The 20,577-nt window shown below is 35.3% G+C and overlaps 1 protein-coding gene across 3 annotated transcripts in view; it reads left to right on the top strand.

The window, feature by feature from the left end:
• The window catches only part of LOC126819431 (EF-hand calcium-binding domain-containing protein 14), a 34,205-nt gene extending 17,265 nt beyond the window's left edge, over nt 1-16,940 (top strand). For 2 of the 3 annotated variants that reach the window (XM_050547459.2, XM_050547460.2), the window contains exons 7-15: nt 342-425; nt 688-795; nt 2,713-2,805; nt 3,394-3,474; nt 3,944-4,079; nt 4,859-4,948; nt 6,253-6,297; nt 9,268-9,465; nt 10,951-16,940. In XM_050547459.2, the coding sequence (XP_050403416.1) occupies nt 342-425; nt 688-795; nt 2,713-2,805; nt 3,394-3,474; nt 3,944-4,079; nt 4,859-4,948; nt 6,253-6,297; nt 9,268-9,465; nt 10,951-10,973 (858 nt within the window). In that variant the 3' untranslated portion in view covers nt 10,974-16,940. The remainder of the gene's footprint in view (nt 1-341; nt 426-687; nt 796-2,712; nt 2,806-3,393; nt 3,475-3,943; nt 4,080-4,858; nt 4,949-6,252; nt 6,298-9,267; nt 9,466-10,950) is intronic. The other variant, XM_050547461.2, reaches the window with a different exon arrangement.
• The last annotated feature ends 3,637 nt before the right edge of the window (nt 16,941-20,577 follow it).

Genomic DNA, 20,577 nt, shown 5'->3' with positions numbered 1-20,577 from the left:
CAGGCGAATTATTGACGGCAATTGAACCCCAGGTTGATTAATTAATCATTGTTGGCATTTCTAGTGGTTTACCCACAATTCCATGCATCCAGAACAGGTCAATGATAACAACTCTTCCAGAACCTAGTGCAGTAATAGGATCTGTGTTTTAATCTCTCGCTCTCTCGCTCTCTCTCTCTCTCTCTCTCTCTCGGTTTTCTAAATAAATTATTGTTACATTTGGACTTGATCACACATTAAGTCAGTGGCGTCCCTGGTTTATTAAAAAATTAAGCTATTGTGATTGAAAAATAATTAGACACCTATGTTTTGACACTGTTGTGTACCTGTTTATTTTTCAGCAAATTGAGAGTTTAAGCCATGACATAGATGAGATGAATACTACTCTTCTACATAAATATGATTATTTAAACACAACTATAACGGTAGGTATTTATTTACTGGACTTTGCTGTTACTGACAGAATCGGATAAAAGATTTCTGCACCTTCTTACAAATTTATCATTTGCAGATTTTTATTTAGGCCTTAAATTTTATACAAACTATTAATTAGACATTAATTAACGTATCCACACCATAATAAACTCTCGATGCCATCGGATATCTCCGATATTAGGTAGATTAGAACGGTTCAGCCATTTAGCTTTTGTATAATGTATATTTAATTTGTGTTTTTATTTCTTACAGCAAAAAGTTAGTTTATTAGAAAATTCCACTTTAAAATTAATTCAGGAGATTAATTCTAAAGCCGCAGGTAGTTCATCACCAGCTGTTGAAACTCGAATACAAGATGGGGTAAGCTCAAATTTTTGATTGATGTTTTACAATCTGATTAAAACACAGATCCTATTTCGTTTCGTTTTTTATAGTTCAAATTTCGTTTTATTTGTCTTTACTACACTAGGATCAGGAAGAGTTGTTATATAACCCGTATTCTGGATGATGTGAGGGATTAGCCAATGAAACCATCTGTTACAGCGATTGTGATATGTTGGGCTCTTTGTGGTTATAAATATCATCAGAATGTCCCCAAAAATGTGGTGGGGTAGATGGCCGAATCGTTAGCGTGTGCACGTTATATCATAAGGTCTGTCATTGAGTCAACTGGCTTGGTTTTGATTCCCTGGTTGTATGTGACAAGGAGTAGGGTCGCCTGTCCAACCCCGTGGGTTTTCTCCCGGTATGTTAAAGTTTTCGGCGTGAGGTTTATGGAACTGTGGGTAACCCACTAGAAACATCAACACTGATTGGCTAAGCAAATGTCTGACGTTAAAGAATCAAAAGCCGCTTGTATGACCTGATGCGACCCTCCACTACAACCGGTCAGATCTTCATGTAGTAGAGGCCATCGAAAGTATTAAAAAAAAATGAAACGAAATATAGATTGTATTTTAATTAGATTGGATGTTTTAGAATTTGACTTGAACATAAAAAATTACATGACAGTAGGTGGAAATAATGCTGCCTTGACCAAATTTTCCTCATAGCCCACTGTATGGTGTATGCCCATCTTCTTTAGCCCATTCAGTGCAACGTGACAGGGAGTATGGTCGCCTGTCCAACCTCGTGGGTTTTCTCCGAGTCCTCCGGTTTCCTCCCACTGCTAAAGACCCCTATGTGCAAGCGAATTATGTAAATAAAATTAAACCATATGTTAGTCCCGAAATGACCTAGTTTGTGTCGAGTGGACGTTAAACCCCATTTCTCTCTCTCTCTCCATTCAGGGCAGAACAGTAGGACATTAAACCGCATTTCATTTGATTTCATATATTATCTGGGGGTTTTATTCACTTATTGGGGGGTTGGATGGCCGAATGGTTAGCACTGGCGGGGTTTCGATTCCCCGGTTGTACGTGACAAGGAGTAGGGTCGACTGTCCAACCTCGTGGGTTTTCTTCGGGTACTCCGGTTTCCTCCCACTGCGCAATCGAATTATTGAAATAAAAAAATTAAACCATATGTTAGTCCCGAAATGACCTAGTTTGTGTCGAGTGGACGTTAAACCCCATCTCTCTCTCTCTCTCTATTCACTTATTAATGTTAAAGATACATTATGTGAGATTCGATAACGAGTTGGCAGTTCTCACTATAATAGTTAAAAACTAGATAATGTAAAGGCAATTTGCTGAAAATTTCATTCAAATTGATCCACTATGAACCGAGAACAAAGCGATTGAATTTCCACCTAGCCTTGATCGTCATTACTAAAGTCAGTTTGATAAACAGCATAGTCTTGATTATCCATTTAATCGTTAAATCGTAAAGGAAAGTTATGCAGTAAATCGGCTCACAATCCACTAAAGATCGCAGGCTAGCGATGCCATCTAGAGTTGATTATGGTCTGGATAGGTTAATTAATGTCTAATTAATAATTTAGGCCTAAAGAAAGACCTGCAATAGGCAGATTTAGCTCTTGCATAATGTATGTTTAATAGCACTCTAACCAGGAGATCTGGGGTTAGATCCCAATCTAGGAAGAGAAAGTACCTCTTCTTCACTGGTGCTGGTCACAGGACCCTGCAAGGAACAGTTTCTAAAAGAACACTTGATAGGTGGAATTCAAGATAAGAGTTCTTAGAGTAGGTCATAGCATTGCTGTTCAGGCAAAATTTCCCTCAATGCACATGCAATGGGGTATGCCCAGTGTTATTAACCGAGTAGGATGATAAACTCCATTTCATTTTATTTACTATTAATGTTAATATTTATTAGGTAAAAGATAAAGATATTAATGGAACAGGTGGAGTTGGATCATTGTCCAATCTTACAGCCCTTGTTTATAATTTACAGTCTAATCTTTCTCAGGTAACATACATTACTATACTGTCCTTACGGTTTATTTTCACTCCTTTTTTATAAGTAATTACATTATCATACCACAGTAAGTAGGACTGGATTAAAGGGGGGTGGGGGAGGAGGCTATCAGGGCTGCAGCCAGGGGCCCCAAATTAATTCTACAAAAAACAATTTGTACCCTAAATAATTATATCGTATGTTACAATAGTGTTTGACAGGAGGGATGGGGCGAGGCATCAGAGTTTCGCAGCTACAGTATGGCAACCAAGGGAAATGCACCATTTTCTTTTGTTGACGCAAGGGCCTCAGTGACATTTTCAGCCAGGGGCCCCACGCAAACTCAATTTGACCCTGACAGTAAGGACTGTACCTTTTGCGCAGTGGTGGGTTTGATTTGATTTTGTATGACTGACAGAAGGCAAGTTAATGTAACTATTAATTTGGTATGCTTTATATTTTTGAATAATATGGTATGTTATATTTGGTATGATAAATGGTATGAATAATTTGGTATGATATATGTTGGGATAATTTGGTATGATATATGTTTAAATAATATGGTATGATATATGTTTGAATGATTTGGTATGATTGTAGCTACAGACAGATCATTCCATGTTTTATAATATAAACCATACTATAGATGAACTGAGAACTCAGACAACATCATCTATACAGGTAATTTAATCTTTATTTTACAGGGGTTAGAGTAGTTGAGTGGTCTAACACATGTGCTTAAAATCATAAGGTCTGTTATTGAGTCAAGTAACTGGGTACGAGGTGTGGAATAGGGGTTTCTCCAGGTCTGCCGGTTTTCTCCCACTGCTAAATGCAATCGAATTATTGAAAAAAAATTGTACCATATTATATGTTAGTCCCGAAATGATCTAGTTTATGTCGTTTGGACATTAAATCCTCTCTCTCTCTCTCTCTCTCTCTCTCTCATACTAGGTGTGGTAACATACTTGATAAATGAGCATATTGCACATTTTTTAATTCTTTCAAATTTTTTAGAGTTACTTTCTGTTACTGTGGTAAAATATTTGAACAAAATGACTCTTTATTTTCCATATTTTGAACCCCATTTCTCTCTCTCTCTGGAATAGTATGTGGTTATTTGTATTTTTTTTTTTTTTTTTTTTTTCAGAGTTTAAATGTAACTGTTGTTAAAATGAACAAAGAAGTAGATCAACTGTTTAATAAATTAACCAATAATACAAATAAACTACACAGAGTTGATAAAACAGTAGAAGGAATAAAACAATATCTGGGTGCCAAAGATAGTAAGTGACCCTAGATTATCTCCCCTTTGCTGTAGTTATTACTGTAAATACCCTAAAAGGGGTGTACAAAATGTTTAGATTATTACTGTAAATACAACAAAGCAAAATGTTTAATTTCATAAATTAGTTCCTTTGAGTTAGTCACCCAAACACCATATTATTTTGATTGATAAAATCAGTACTTGGGTGGCTCTGGTAAAATTTTAGAAAAATGGTGGTTGCAGATGAGTTAACCAAATGAGCCCTGTCTTACGTAACAATTAAGCAGATTTTTTAGAGTTGATTAACCAAATACAACATAATCTTGTTTGTCTAAAAAAATGTTGACTGACCAGGGGTATTTGGTTGACCCAAATAGCTGTTTCCAAAGATTCCACTGTTCTCATGTATTGAATGTTATTTCCATTGTATGAAGTATATGTTATTGATTATGTGAACCTACAGTTTTACCTTTCTTGATACCTTTATATATTCATTATACCTTTTTATTAGTTTATTTTCACGCTAGAATATTTTATAGCTTTATTTTAAATCACAACATTCAGTTACATGCAATCTAATTAAAATTTGACTTAAACTTTTATTTTATACTTTTCGGTATTTCATGTCATAAACGAAACGAAATAGGATCTGTGTTTTAATGAGATTAAATTTTAATTAGATTGTGTTTAGATGTTGTCAACAGTTTGCATGATACATATCTTTTATTTTGATTTCTTTATAGATTAAATCTTCAGTTGTTTTATGTTATTGTCAATGTACTTGTGTGTTATTTATAGATATTACTAGTAGTTCTAGTCTAAGCACAGCAACATTATCCAGTCCTATAACAACTCCAGTTACGTCTACAATACCATTATCTACAACAGGTACACCATACTCCAATGTCTAATAGTAAATCTCAAACTGAATGGTGGTTCGATGGCCGAATGGTTAGCGCGTGTATGTTGTATCAGAGGGTCTGTCATTGAGACAACTGGCGTGGTTTCAATTCCCCAGTTTTACCTGACAAGGGGTAGGGTCGCCTGTGCAACCTCGTGGGTTTTCTCTGGGTCCTCTGCTTTCCTCCCACTGCTAAAGACCCCTACGCGCAAGCGAATTATTAAAATAAAATTAAACCATGTGTTATTCCCGAAATGACCTAGTTTGTGTCGAGTGGTTGTTACACCACATTTCTCTCTCTCTTTAACATATTCCTGAAGCAGTGGTTAAGAACATTATCATCTCATTAACCATTGCTAGTGTTCAAGTGAATTATTGAAATAAAATTGTGCCATCTATTATTCTTAAAATGGGTTAGTTTGCGTTGAGTGGACATTAAACTCAATTTTACTTTCATACCTGCACGAGCATTTTTTTTATTTTACTGTTTAATAAACAATTCCATATTAATCATACATTATGCAAGAGCTAAATCTGCCTATTGCAGGTCTTTCTTTAGGCCTGAAATGTTATCTAAATTATCAATTAGAAATTAATTAACTATCCTTACCATAATCAACTCTCGATGGCATCGCTAGCCTGCGACCTTTAGTGGATTATGACCCGATTTACTGCATAATTTCCCTTCATGATTAAATCAATAAATGGATAATCTAGACTATGCTTTTTATCGTACTGACTTTAGTAATGATGATCGAGGCTAGGTGGAACTTTCAATCGCTCAATTCTCGGTTCATAGTGGATCAATTTGATAGAAATTTTCAGCAAATTCCCTTTACATTATCTAGTTTTTAACTAATCTTCCATAATGTATCTTTAATTAGGCCTGTTTAACGGCCTGGTTTGTGTGTGACAAGGAGGATTAACTGATGTTTTAGCCTCTGATTAGAAAAGGTTTTGGAATCTATCTCATTTTCTTCCAAATTATCACCTTTTTTTAATTTTCTTTGTGCATGTGTGCAAAAATAATAGTATAATATAACTTGGGTACAATTTTTATGGATATACAATTACTGAGTTTAATAATAAGCGACATTTCGACGAGGATACTCTCCTCTTTATCAAGCAAATGATGATAAAGACGACAGTATCCTCCTTGGAACGTCGCTTAGTATTAAACTCAGTAATTGTGTATCCATATAATTTGTACCTTATGTTAATATGTTAAATTACTAAATGCCAATCAAAGAAGATAGTAAAATATACATATATACTGGGTTTTTTTCTTCAGAATCTTCCAAACTGATCAAAATTCCCAATATTACAACTTATGATGGTAAGTTTGACTTTAAAGCATCACAGACTGACTAAATGTTCAGTGCTACAGAAAACAATTATTATTATTTTATTTAAATAATTACAAACATTATATTATATCTCCACCATTGTTACATTAAACATACATTATGCAATATCTAAATCTGCCTATCGTGGGTCTTTCTTCAGGCCTGAAATGTTATCTAAATTATTAATTAGACATTAATTAACTTAGCCAGACCATATTCAACTCTCGATGTCATCGCTAGCCTGCGATATTTAGCGGGTTGGAATATATTTTGTGAAGGATAATTAAACGTAAAAATGGATAATCGAGACTTTGTTTTATGTCTGGGTTCAGAGTGGAGCAATTTGACTGAAATTTTCACATTTTTATCCCCCGCTTTTCGAAGAAAGCAGGGGACTATTAAAATGGGTTCGTCCGTCTTGTCTATCTGTCCGTCTTTCTGTCTGTCCGTCACACTTTTTGGGACACAATAACTCTCCTTTTAATTGACCTAGAATGTTCAAACTTGGTGTAGGTGTTTATTAGGTCAATGCCTTGATGGAGTGTGAAGATGAGCATTTTCTGCTTAGGGTAAGCAGAGATAAGCAATTTGATTGGTTGATGCTTTGGGACACGATTACATTTAGTTCTAATTAAGTGAGAGTGATGAAACTTGGTGTATAGTTTCATTACATCAATACCTTGACTAAGTTCGATGATGAGCATTTTCTGCTCAGGGTAAGAGCGATAAGCAATTTGATTGGCCGTGACTTTGGAACACAATAACTCTCCTTCTAATTGAGCTAAAATGTTCAAACTTGGTGTAGGTGTTTATTAGGTCAATGCCTTGATGGAGTGTGAGGATGAGCATTTTCTGCTTAGGGTAAGTAGAGATAAGCAAATTAATTGGTTGATGCTTTGGGACACGATAACTTTAGTTCCAATTAAGTGAGAGTGATGAAACTTGGTGTATAGTTTCATTACATCAATACCTTGACTAAGTTCGATAAGGAGCATTTTCTGCTCAGGGTAAGCAGAGTGATAAGCAATTTGATTGTCCGAGACTTTGGAACACGATAACTTTAGTTCTAATTAAGTGAGAGTGATGAAACTTGGTGTATAGTTTCATTACATCAATACCTTGACTAAGTTTGATGATGAGAATTGTCTGCTTAGGCTAAGGTCAATAAGCATTTTGATTGGTCAAGACTTTGGAACATAACAACTCTCCTTCTAATTGAGGTAGAATGTTTAAACTTGATGTAGATGTTCATCTTGACTGAGTTCAATGATTAACATATCGAGCTAAAGCTAAGCAGAGATAAGCAAGTTCCTTGGTCGATGCTTTGGGACAAGATAACTTTGATTCTATCTGATAGAGACTGATGAAATTTAGTGTATAGTTGATAATCAGTTTGATTGCTTGATACTTTTGAAAAAACTAGATGTGCGATTAATTAGTATGTGTCATCTATTTATTTGGGGATTTTGGCGGGGGGACATCAGCCTCACTGTTGGCTTGTTCTCTTTACGTTATCTATTTTTATACGCCTACATTGAAATATGGTCGTATATTGTCGTCGCCCCCGTCCATCCGGCGTCCACAATTCCTTGTGGACGCTCTAGAGGCTAAAGTTAATATCCGATTGACTTTAAATTTATATACAGTGCTTAAGGCCATGAGACGAAGAATCCTATTGATTTTCAGCTATTTCCGATAATTACTGCCAGAGTTATGGCCCTTGACCACTTCAAAGAATCTTGTGGACGCTCTAGAGGCCAAAGTTAATATTCGATTGACTTTAAAGTTATACACAGTGTTTAAGGTCTTGAGTCTAGGAAGCCTATTGATTTTCAGCGATTTCCGATAATTACTGCCAGAGTTATGGCCCTTGACCACTTCAAAAAATCTTGTGGACGAAAATTAATATCCGATTGACTTTAAATTTATACACAGTGTTTAAGGTCATGAGACGAAGAAGTCTATTCATTTTCAGTGATTTTCGATAATTACTGCCAGAGTTATGGCCCTTGATCACTTCAAAAAACCTTGTGGATGCTCTAAAGGCTAAAGTTAATATCTGATTGACTTTAAATTTATACACAGTGTTTGAGGTCACGAGGTGAAGAATCCTATTGATTTTCAAAGATTTCTGTTAATTACTGGCAAAGTTATGGCCCTTGATCACTTTGAAAAATCTTGTGGACGCTCTAGAGGCCAAAGTATATATCCGATTGACTGCAGATTGATACACAGAGTTTAAGATCTTGAGACGAACAAGTATATTGATTTTCAATGAATTTTTATGACTTGGAACAGCTGAATTCATGATACAGTATTAAAAGTTTTGTATACATGGGGCAGAACTTTATAAAAACCAAAACAAATTCTAATGGTTTTCTGAGTTGTTGCTCTTAATCAGATTTTAGTGAATTATAAATGTTTCATTACCGAAAAAAGTAAAAATATGCGACAACTCTTGTTGACTGCCCGGACGATTTAGCCGCTGTGGGCGTATGTTTCGTTGCCTGGCAACCTATCTTTTAACTATTATAGCGAGAACTGCCAACTCTTTATATAATCTCCCATAATGTATCTTTAAGTCTCTTATGTATGTTGGGGGGTTGAATGGCCGAATGGTTAGCGTGTACGTGCTGCATCATAAGGTCTGTCATTGAATTAACTGACGTGGTTTCGATTCCCTGGTTGTACATGGCAAGGAGCAGGCTCTCTTATATATGTATGTATTTCATGTGGTTTCCCTTGTCAGAGGTGCAGCAGGGAGGATCTGGCAGGGAACATTGTCTAGTTGTTTGGATGGGACAAAAAAATAAAGTTCCTGTGTACACGTTGGGGTGCACGTAAAAGAACCCTTGGGGGGAAACCGATATTTGAAGATCATTTGAGGGCTTGATATATCACTACACCAATTCATTGACATATCATGTCAATTGTTTAAATAATTATGACCATCGTTACAGAATTAAAAACTAAATATAATCAATGGACTGCAAGGAACCAGAATCAGCCAATTAAATTAGACGATTTACAAAGCTTCATGAAAGAAAGTAGCATCCCGTCCAGTGATGCCATGGAACCGTATGATAAAGATAACAGTGGAACATATAGTTTAGAAGAATTTAGTAATGCATTAGGACTTCATCCAGTAACAGAATCAGGTAAAATAGGGTTTCAAATTAATGTTTAGCTCTTCAGGGTCTTTTGAAATAAATAGCCACTTAATTGATTTGGTTAAACGTGCATTATACAAGAGCTAAATCTGTCTATTGCAGGTCTTTCTTTAGGCCTGAAATGTTATATAAATTAATAATTAGACATTAATGAACCTATCCAGATCATAACCAACTCTATAGCAGGTCTTTCTTTGGGCCTTAAATGTTATATAAATTAATAATTAGACATTTATTAACAAAACAAGACCATAATCGACTCTCGATGCCATCTTATGTGTCTGAATTTCTCTGGCTTTGAATCCAATCTGCTGCTCGATGGCCATTGATGATTAACCGCAAAAATGGATAATCGAGACTTTAATTATTGTGACAGCAGTAACAATGACAATCGAGGCTACAGCGATTCTAAAATAGATTTTCTCGACTTAGAGTGAAGCAATTTGACTGAAATTTCCAGCATAATCCCTTTACATTATATAGTTTTTAACTATTATACATAGTGAGAACTGTCAGCTCCTTGTCTAATCTTCCATAATGTATCTTTAATAATTTCAAAACGTAAATATATGGAACTTTTGAGAAGAGCAAAAGAGTATTTTTTGTCCTTGAATTATTCCCTCCGCCCCCTCCATCTTGAATGGGTGAGCAATGGTTTAATGCAGTGGTTCCCAACCTTTTTTTTGCCAACAGCACACCTTGGAATGAATGACAAAATAGTGGCACACCTGGCTAAATATTTATGAAAAATATTTGAATTTTGCAAAATAAAAACATGACAAGTCATACACAGCATAAAACCGTAGACATAGACACATAGAATGACTCAAACTAAATAAAGAAAACACAGCTATAAGTTACCAGGGGACACGAGTGAATAATCATTTGGGATCACATGGTTTTTTGCCGTGTGCCGTTCAAAATTTCGTGGCACACTTAGGAAGATCTCGTGGCACACTGCTTGAGAATCACTGGTTTAACCTGTGCTCTTTAGATCATGAGGTCTGTCATTGAGGCAAGTGGCATGGTTTCGATTCCCTGCTTGAACGTGACAAAGGGTTGGGTCTGCTGTCCAACCTTTCATTTTTTTTCCAGGTCCTCAGCTTTCCTCCCACTGCAGGGGGGGGGGTTGGGGGGTTGGTTGGCCAAATGGTTAGTGTGCGCGTTGTATCATAAGGTCTGTCGTTGAGTCAAGTGGTGTGGTTCGAATCCCCGCTTGTATGTGACAAGGAGTAGGGTCGCCTGTCCAACTTCGTGGGATTTCTCTGGTTCTCCAGTTTCCTCCCACTGATAACGACCCCTACACATAAGCAAATTACTGAAATAAAATAAAACCATATGTTAGTCCCAAAATACCTAGTTTGTGTCGAGTGGATGTTAAACCCTATTTCTTTCTCTCTCTATATCATTAAATGCCTTGATAGAATGTATTTATTTATTTGTTAAATGCCTTGATATCTATTTTTTTGTTAGATGTTCCACCTGATATGAATTAATGAACACAAAGCCTTAAATAGAAGATGGAGGTACAAGATCAAAGATGAACAAAGATTCCTCACACTACTTAAAATTGTTTCTCATTTTTGTTACACATAGCTTGAAAAAAAAACATAGTACAGTAAAACCTGTTCTGTTTATCATTCATTCATAAATTGACAGTTGGGTGATTGATAAATTAAATATAATTTCAATATGATTAACAACCCAGGTGTCATTTAATCTTGTGTATTTAGCACTAATTTCTTTCACGGTCATTTAATATCAAATCTTTGTTTAAAAACTCGTAAAAATCAGTGACTGATTAATTTTGATAATGAGTGTCCAATTTATAAGCGTTTAATTTCCTGACCACTGTTCAAAAATTAATCATTATACATCAATAATCAATTGGGTTGTTTATTTTTTTAACAGTGTTCAGGAAATTAAAGGCTTGTAGATTGGACACTCATAAATTAATCAGTCAGCTTTAAACTGGACACAAGTACAAATTAGATGATTTTTGGTGATTTTAAATAATTTTTTACGAATATTAAACAAACATATAATATTAAATGAATGTGAAAGAAATTAGTGCTAAATACACAAGATAAAATGAAACATACCCTGGTTACAGTGTTTAGAAATTACTGGTATGTAAATTTCATGGATTGCGGATTTTTGTCATGTTTCACTGTACTATGTTTAATTCATATTTTAGGTTTGTTTATTCTCATATTAAAAAAAAAACAAAAACAAGATACAACTTGTATTGCTGGTTATCGCGTAGTAAAGCTTGACGTTTATTCAATCACCAACATTTGAAATATGAAAATACATATAGCTTATTGAGTTTCCTCATTTATACACAGCTTCTAATCCAAAAACATATGAAGAGTCCAGAGGAAGAACGATCTAAGTCACATTTATGTCTTTTCACTTAAAAGGCAAAACAGACTTTTGGACGAGAATACTTGATGCAATCAGAACGAGTGAGTTTAATTTCAACTTCAAAATGATGTTTAATACGAATCATAATTACCAGTACAAAAACTGACTTCCACTTTTCAGCCAAATTAAGGTCAAATAAAGGGTACGATGGACTTGTATTTGTCCGGGAGGCCATTTCAGAAGGGCCTTGGTTCGATTTGACTCCGATCGTTTTTACCTGAAATTGATTGTTCCACAGAAAGCTTCTACTATTTGCTACCAGAGGACGCCATTAACTGGGGTTAGTTGAAAAAATGACTTGGATCGTTCTTCCCCGGGGCTCTTCATGTTTCAAATGCTCTCTCGGCTTTTATGATATAAGTAAAAGACTGTTATATCTATCTATTGGAAAGGCAATAAGCTTATGAGATAGAATTTCATCTTTTCAAATATAAGTTTTGCCAATCTCATTCCCAGAGATAAACTTACCCTTTGTTTATCTCTTGGAAAACTCGCCGGCCATTTAGAATGTCATGTGATGTATCACATGTCATGTGATGTCGGTCGCTTCACACAGATCAAAGATGGCAGCTCAAACTCGCATATTTAGCCGAATCACACACTTTGTGAGCTAAAAATAGTTCCTGGTAAATCATCAATTCGGCTGTTTTCAAATGACCTTTTAATGTCAAGATGTGGAAAATATTCTAAGGGCCATCGAGAAATCAGCAGCTACTGCCAATCAGTAGCCACTGGGGGTCGGGGCTTAGGAATTGATTCCACGCCGATTAATGGCCGGCAAGTTTTACCAAAGATAATCAAAGGGTAAAGTTAACACTGGGATTGAGATTGAAGTTTTGCATCATCTGAATAATTTGTGCCAAATTTGTATCTTTTGTTATGCACAATAATCCGCAATATTTTCTTAACAACTTTTGCTAGTAAGGAACAAAAGTATTGTCGTTTATTTGTTTTGTTTGTTTTTGGAGAAAAAGAATTGATATTATTAGTTTGCTGTTTAAATTATTGATATATTTAGATAGTTGTGCCATGAGATATAGAATAATCCTTTAGTGGCATTTAGCGATTGAAAACATTACAGAACTAACACAGTTATATGGGAAAACAATCACTGGTTTATTATACAGAAACATTGACGTTTCGATAAGTATTCTCTTATCATTTTATCATAATCAATTTCGGTCTTTAGAGCTTTTAAAGCGTGATCTAGATCAGAGATTATTCTCTTGTGATTATTGTATATATTACATAGTTATTCACACAATAAAATGATGTATAAAGTATAATCAAATATTGACTGATAGCTTTAACATTTCTATTGATACTGTCTTTCATCAAGCTGTCAAATACAAAACAAAATTGTGTTGCCGGTGCTCACGTGTCAGTATATGGAGAAAGTCCTGATTTATTCATTATAAAACAAACATTTAAAAAAAAAGGCTGAATGTATTTTTTGTTTTAAAAACCTATCAAAATGCCAAGTATCTTACAAATTTGTCAACTCGCGCTGTCAAATACAAATAAAATTTGTCAGCTCACATGTACTGAAGCTAATTTTAAACATTGATGTTATTACTGTTAGACATTCAGAATGACATCTAGCTATGTTATATGTTGGATTTTGTAAAATGGTATTATTTATAAATTGACTTTAAAGTCTGATATTGTTATGTTAATAAATTATTAGTTGTACATTATTTTAGGTATGAATGTTTTTTTTTTACTAACACATAAATAATTAATTGTAATAGAGATCTTTTACTTCAAGACTAAACTTTTTCTATGTGATTTTCTAATCCTATTGACTTTGATTATTAAGGTTTTCAACCCCTGTGAGTACACTTATAATATGGACTATTTAAAGCTTTGACCACTTGTGGTTGTTGTTTCGATGTCTGGTGTGAGTGTATGTGGCTTAGAGATAGGGGCGCCTTCTCAACCTCGCGGGTTTACTCCGGGTGCTCCGGTTTCCTCTCACAGGTAAGACCCCTGGGCGTGCGCTAGGATAATAAAAACAACTTGTCTATGATATCACCTTCGGTGGTAGCAGAGCCTTGAAATAAGTCACCTGTCACAGACAATGTCGGGCACGGATTCAGGATTTGTCAGTCACAGTTTGTCTGGCCCCAAGTTCACAAAGCATTCTCAGACTTATGAATTTACTCAACTTTCAGTCATAGATCTACCTATAATAAAATAAAAGACACAAGAGTACCTGTAATTGTATTTATTAAACATGGATAATATTAAAGGGTTTTAATATAAAATTGAACATTTTCACATTCCTTATCAAGTCTGGTGGATTGGGGAAGTTTTTACTGGATGTAAACCCACCACCCTTATCTATATATTATACCTATGACTATGTGCACTTCTTGTCATTTTTTTTAATATTTCAAAATTAATCCTCCGCACTTCCCCACTTTGTTCGACACATTGGTTATCTTATCCCTATCTGATTTTTTTTAAAAACAAAAAAAAACACCTGTTTAGGTGATATATATCCCAATTCATGATTTGCTGTAGAATAAAATGAATTACCCTTTGATAAATCAAAGAAAATTTCAAAATAATAGGTTTGTTAATATTTGTTAATCATTTTAAACCATATCATATCCATCTTCCTAAAATCATATCATGCCAGTAAAACCCTTTAATGCTTACCCTTTCTGGTATCTGTATATTTATCTCCCTTTTTGTAGATTTGATCATCCTGTACTTACTAATTGCTTACTCTTTATGTTGTCCTTATGTTTGTTACATTTTATTCTGATTGATTTCAATCCACCCCTTTTCTTCAAATCTGTCATTAATGTACCTATTTTGTATCTACATACCTTTAAGCTAGAAATAGATTTAAAGAAAATACCGGCGGGACGATTTATTTAATACTACCCAATACCACACCAATACCTCAATATCAGCACATACTACCCAATACTACAACATAATGATTCAAAATAGACATATCATTTGACAAGTATTTGATAGTATTGGGTTATTATTTGCTTGTTTTGGGTGATATAGGGAGGCAAATGGAACATCGGACATCGGTATCGTATTTGGAGTACATTTCCTGCGATATAACTCTCTATTTTTGAAAAAAATCAAATGATGTGTCTATTTTGCTTTATTTTGCATCATTATGTATTGGGTAGTATGTTGTGGTATTGGGTAAATCGTCCCATGCGATAATACAGGCTATTATTATACGTTTTGTCTGTGAAGTTAGTTGATAATGTTATTTATTATTACATATTGTACATACATTAAGATATTTTCTCTACAACAGTTATTATTATTATATTGTACACTGTATATAAGATTATTCATAATATCATGTGATATTGTTCCATGTCAGATATATCGCAAAAACTACCTTCGTAACAATGACACGGACTTGACAGGCCTCATTGGCGAAAATGTAGCTATGTAGAACAGGCTATGGATGGCTAAATCTATTTGTTAAGGCCAGCTCAATTTTCGTTGAGGTCGCTGAGGTGTAAAAAAGGTTATAGCAGGTGATTGTTGGCAAGATTGTATATTAGGGTTAGGTTAAGCATTAGTGCTCGGTCCGGGGTTGGGATTAGCTCTAGCCCTGTTTACATCTTGTGACCTTTGACCAAACTTGAAGTTGGCCTTATGAATTAGATCTAACCGGCTATGGACTATTAAATTCACAATTACTTCTGGGAGGACTTGGAGAGTGGGAGTGCCACTTCTTATAGAACCCCTCCACAAACCAACAAAATAAGTAAATTTATTATTCAGAAAACATGTGCAAACCATGCTGAGCACTTGAATAGAGTCCCCTCTACTTATAAGAGCCAAATATTGCTAGATGTCTGTTAGTAATAATAAGTAATTGTATTCCACAGACATGTGGCTTATTTATGATTGTTGATAATCGGTATTCCTGCTATAAATATTCGTAAACATGTCCGAGAAAAGTCGACAAGATATTTTTTGCGATGTTGTATTTTGTGAAAAATAAGTCCATATTAATGTAAAATATTGAACAAATATTATTTGTTAATGAGAGAATTATATCCAATTGATAGGGAGATGTTATCATTGATCTCTATTAGAACTATGCAATACATAGTAATAATAAAAATACTAAATGGGAGACTATTTTACACTTGATTCAATATACTGACATAATCATCTTAAATTCAAATTTAGCTACAATAGTAACGGATTGGTAAATTTTCAGATATTGAATCTGAATCCACAAATGGGTTTCATTTCCACCTTGACTAATCCACCAGTTTGTTGAAGATTATGGATTATCCCTGTTCTAGAAATTATGGATTTTCCATGTTCTAGAAATTATGGATTTTCCAGAAATTATGGATTTTCCATGTTCTAGAAATTATGGATTTTCCATGTTCTTGAAATCAAAAGTAGGATTTACCTTTGTATGTTAATTATCTGTTTAGCTTACGGCTGCTTATCGTCAATTTTTCAGACCATATATAATTTTATATGGCTCAGACCATGCTAAAATGTACTCAGATTCGTTATTTATTTAAGAAAACTAAAATACTAATGGTAGATAATCTTCTGGCTTGGATTAAATCGGAAAATAATGTGGTCCATCAAAAAAGTTTACCCAACAATTATAGGTGCGCCTGGCTTGTCTGCAGAGGATATCGAATATTGGCAAATTCCCAATTTATCATATCTTACAAAATACTGAACAAAATTTAACCATTTTGGGACTGATATTTGATTTAGAGGGTTTAATGTTCGCAATATTATTGTTTTTAAGCGACTCGAATTCCCTCAAAGGATGATAAGCAGCTTTGAAATTTAAGAATTGAAGATCTTTTATCTTTTTATCATAATAAGCAATTAAAATAATGTAGATATTGTAAAAAGGATAGATATGGGTTATTTATTTGGCTAGATATACACACTTTATGATACAAGTTTATAGAAATGATATATTGAACTATTTAATAACTATATTAGTTTCATGTTGTTAATTGCCATTGTTCGCCAAATTCTAAATAAAATGTTATTTGTATAAATATTTTGTTAACGGTTGTTTTATGGTTAGGAACCATGGTGGCTAAGAGGGTAAGACGTTAACTCACTAGCCTGGAAGTCATGTGTTCGATCCCTGCATTGGCCGAGACAGTTCAAGACAGCTGTCTAGTCGTTCTGATGGGACGAAAAACCGAGGTCCCATGTATACATTGGCGTGCATGTAAAAGATCCCTTGGCAGTTGGAATTCGATATAAGAGTAGGCCATAGTGCCGCTGCCCAGGCAAAATTTCCCTCATAGCAAACTGTATGGCGTATGCCCGTCTTCATTAGCTCAGGCAGAGTAGAACAGTAGGACGTTAAACCCCAGTTCATTTCTGTTTTATGGTTAAAGACTAGTCATCAGTTTCCTGATTTCATGATGAGAATGTAGTTGTTGTTGTTCAGGGTTCCCGCGGCTTCGTCAAACATTTTTTCAAGGATATTCAAGGATAAATATACGTCAAATTCAAGGATTTTCAAGGACATTTTTTAGCCTAAAGTTACAATTTTTCATCTTAAAAATAACCAAAACATTACCAACTATCGTTATAATCTCATATTTAAAAGGAATTGAAGACATTTGAAACAAAATTAAGGATCTCAACTGAAATTCAAGGATATTTTCCTATTTCCGCGAAATTCAAGGATATTCAAGACCTTGAAAATGAAATTTTAAATTTAAGGATATTCAAGGATTTTCAAGGACCGCGGGAACCCTGTTGTTTTTAGTGTTTAACGTCCACTTCCACCGAAGATGATATCGCAGACAAGATGCCTTATTTTTCATTTTTATTATCTTCGCGCACATGCAGGTGTCTTTCCTGTGGGAGGAAACGGAGTACCCGGAGTAAACCCACAAGGTTGAGAAGGCGCCCCTATCTCCAAGCCACATACGCTCAAACCAGGCATCGAAACCACAACTGCAAGCCAGAATGTAGTTCGTCAAAACTTTAAATACTAGTAGTCCATGTTCCTGAAGCCACGACCGCAAGTTTTTCAACATCAAGATAAGACGAACTGAGTTGAAGCGAGATCAAGCCTTCTATTGAAAATGAAAATAGTCTAGCATTTGTCTCTTTCTCCCTTTTACCTCACTTTTGCATTGTGATTTATGTTGACAATCAAAGAAGAGTATTTGAATTTACAAATTCGGCCAGGTTTTAGTGAATATTCATGATTTTGAGTCGGAAGGATCTGGGCCCCGTTTTTCGAAATCTTAACTAAAGATAAAATCCAAATTTTAGTAGGATCTGGGCCCCGTTTCTCGAAATCTTAACTAAAGATAAAATCCAAATTTTAGTAGATACTTCAGTTTTGATTGGCTAAGCACTAAAATCAATTTAATATTATCCAATCAAATAACTAAAATTTGGATTTTATCTTAGTTAAAATTTCGTGAAACAGGCCCCTGAAAGTTAACGGTAACCGACATGAATTGGGGGACATGTAAATATAGAAATCACCTGAAAAAAAAAATAAGTCATAACCTATAAAAATTAAAAAATAATGAAGACAATTGACCTCCTTCACTAGTTTTATCAGACGTTTGTGATATGTTGAGAACTTTGTGGTTATAAATATAAAGATCATCGGAAGGTCAAAAAAAAAAACCCACTTCTCTCTCTCTCCCCAAAAATGTATGCATGGATTTATGTTCAAAGTCAGAGTGAAGAAAATTACTAGTCTGAAACCTAATGTCAAAATAGATTAGTCTCCCTTGAATAGATAATAATTATTGTGTCAGGATCTGAAGCAAACATTCACATTTTGAAGGGCCATAAATACCATCCCCTTTAGAACCACACGCCGTTTAAAATGTCCCTCTGACCTCCCATAGAGATACTCCCGTCTCTATTCTACACACCTGAATCTACGTTTGGAGAAGTGAACAGAAGTATTAACATTTGTAGCATTAACTTCTAATTATAAGATTACACAGGGGCCCCGCAACCACCCCGACCCCACCATCTCCCATACTCCTCGCAGTGTTTAGTTTGATTAAAGCTAATCTCACTTAACACTGCTGTAATGGGAGCAAATTTCTGTTCCAAATTATGACTGGTCAATAGTTCAATTAACAGCCAATAGCTAACTGCGTAACAATTTCATTTGGCCCTACGCTTTAAACAGAGCTCCAAATTGGACAGGGGGTTGGATGGCCGAATGTTTAGCACGTGCGCGCTGTATCATAACGTCTGTCACTGAGTCAACTGGCGTGGTTTCGAATCCCCGGTTGTACGTGGCAAGAAGTAGGATCGCCTGTCCAACCTCGTGGGTTTTCTCCGGGGCCTCCGGTTTCCTTCCACTGTTAAAGACCCCTACACGAAAGCGAATTATTGAAATAAAATTTAACCGTGTGTTAGTCCCGAAATGACCTACATGTAGTTTGTGTCGAGTGGACGTTAAACCCCATTTCCCTCTCTCTCTCTCTCTCTCTCTCTCTCTCTTATGTCCTACTCTTATTTCGAATTCTAACTATCAGGGGTTCTTTTACGTGCATGCCAACATGTGCATGGGACCTTGGCTGTCATCCTATCCGAAAGACTAGACACTGACCTTGTCAGGCCCTCTGACCTGCACCACTGACACCAGGAAACTGTTAAGTATAGAATGAATAAAAACAAGGGAATGTAGGGACTGTTTCTATTTTTCTCGTTTTCCCTTATCTAGTGACATTCAATTACTTTTTGGATTACAGATGATATCCTTTCACGGCCTCACCTTTTGGTCTTTGAAGGAATTATTAGTGAGCAGAAATTCGCCCGTCACTTAAGTCAGTTATATAGGAGGATAATTCGTGTTTCCCTTTTGCGTTTGTTACTTCCGTTTCTTGAAATCTTCATAACTTATCTATTGTACCAATGATCTGTGTTAAAATTATATTTGGAACGTGTTTAACCAGTTCTAGCACATCTGTGATAATGATTGACACCAATATTGTCCTTTAAGAGCTAAGAATAAATAACACAGAATAAAGAGCTATTTCGCCTTCCATAGGCGGTATCGTGCCTTTTAAGATACGATGTCCAATAATGGAACTTTGTTATGACTATTCTTTGGGGAAGGGTGTTGGGGTATGGGAATCATGGGGGTAGTGCTAAAAGCACAGACCCACTGCAGATTTTGTCATAGGTCACGAGATGTAAATAGGGTTAGGTCACGTGATTGTTGACGAGATTGTGGTTTAGGGTAAGGATTAACCCTAGCTCTCAACCTAATTCTTATTCAACCCTAGCCCTTTTTAAATCTCGTGACCTATGACGAAATCTGCAATGGGTCCGGACTTTTTGTCCTAACCGGAATCGGGTCACTTTTTAGCAAGATCTTGTGACTGGAAAAACAAATATAAGGGTAGTCTGTAAACTGTTCGCTGTCCAGTCTCATTAATGTACGTGCTTTGCATTTGGAATAGTCTACTTTGTTCTCTCTGAAGAGATGGAATATACCTTTCTATCATGCTTCCCCAACCGGTCTGGGCATACAGTATACACAGCATTTAACCACCTCCTTAGTACCAACAGTCTGGGTTGAATAAATTTGAATAAATTTTAAACCACAAACATTTAAAATCTCCCTCTTTAGACATTCTCGAAAAGTTTGAAATGGACTCGTCGAAGCATTTCCGGTTTAAAGTGAAT

Source organism: Patella vulgata, chromosome 4 (genome assembly GCF_932274485.2).
Source record: "Patella vulgata chromosome 4, xgPatVulg1.2, whole genome shotgun sequence".
Lineage (NCBI taxonomy): Eukaryota > Metazoa > Mollusca > Gastropoda > Patellidae > Patella > Patella vulgata.
The sequence above is the reverse complement of the archived record's forward strand: the minus strand, read 5'-3'. Positions and strand labels throughout refer to the sequence as shown.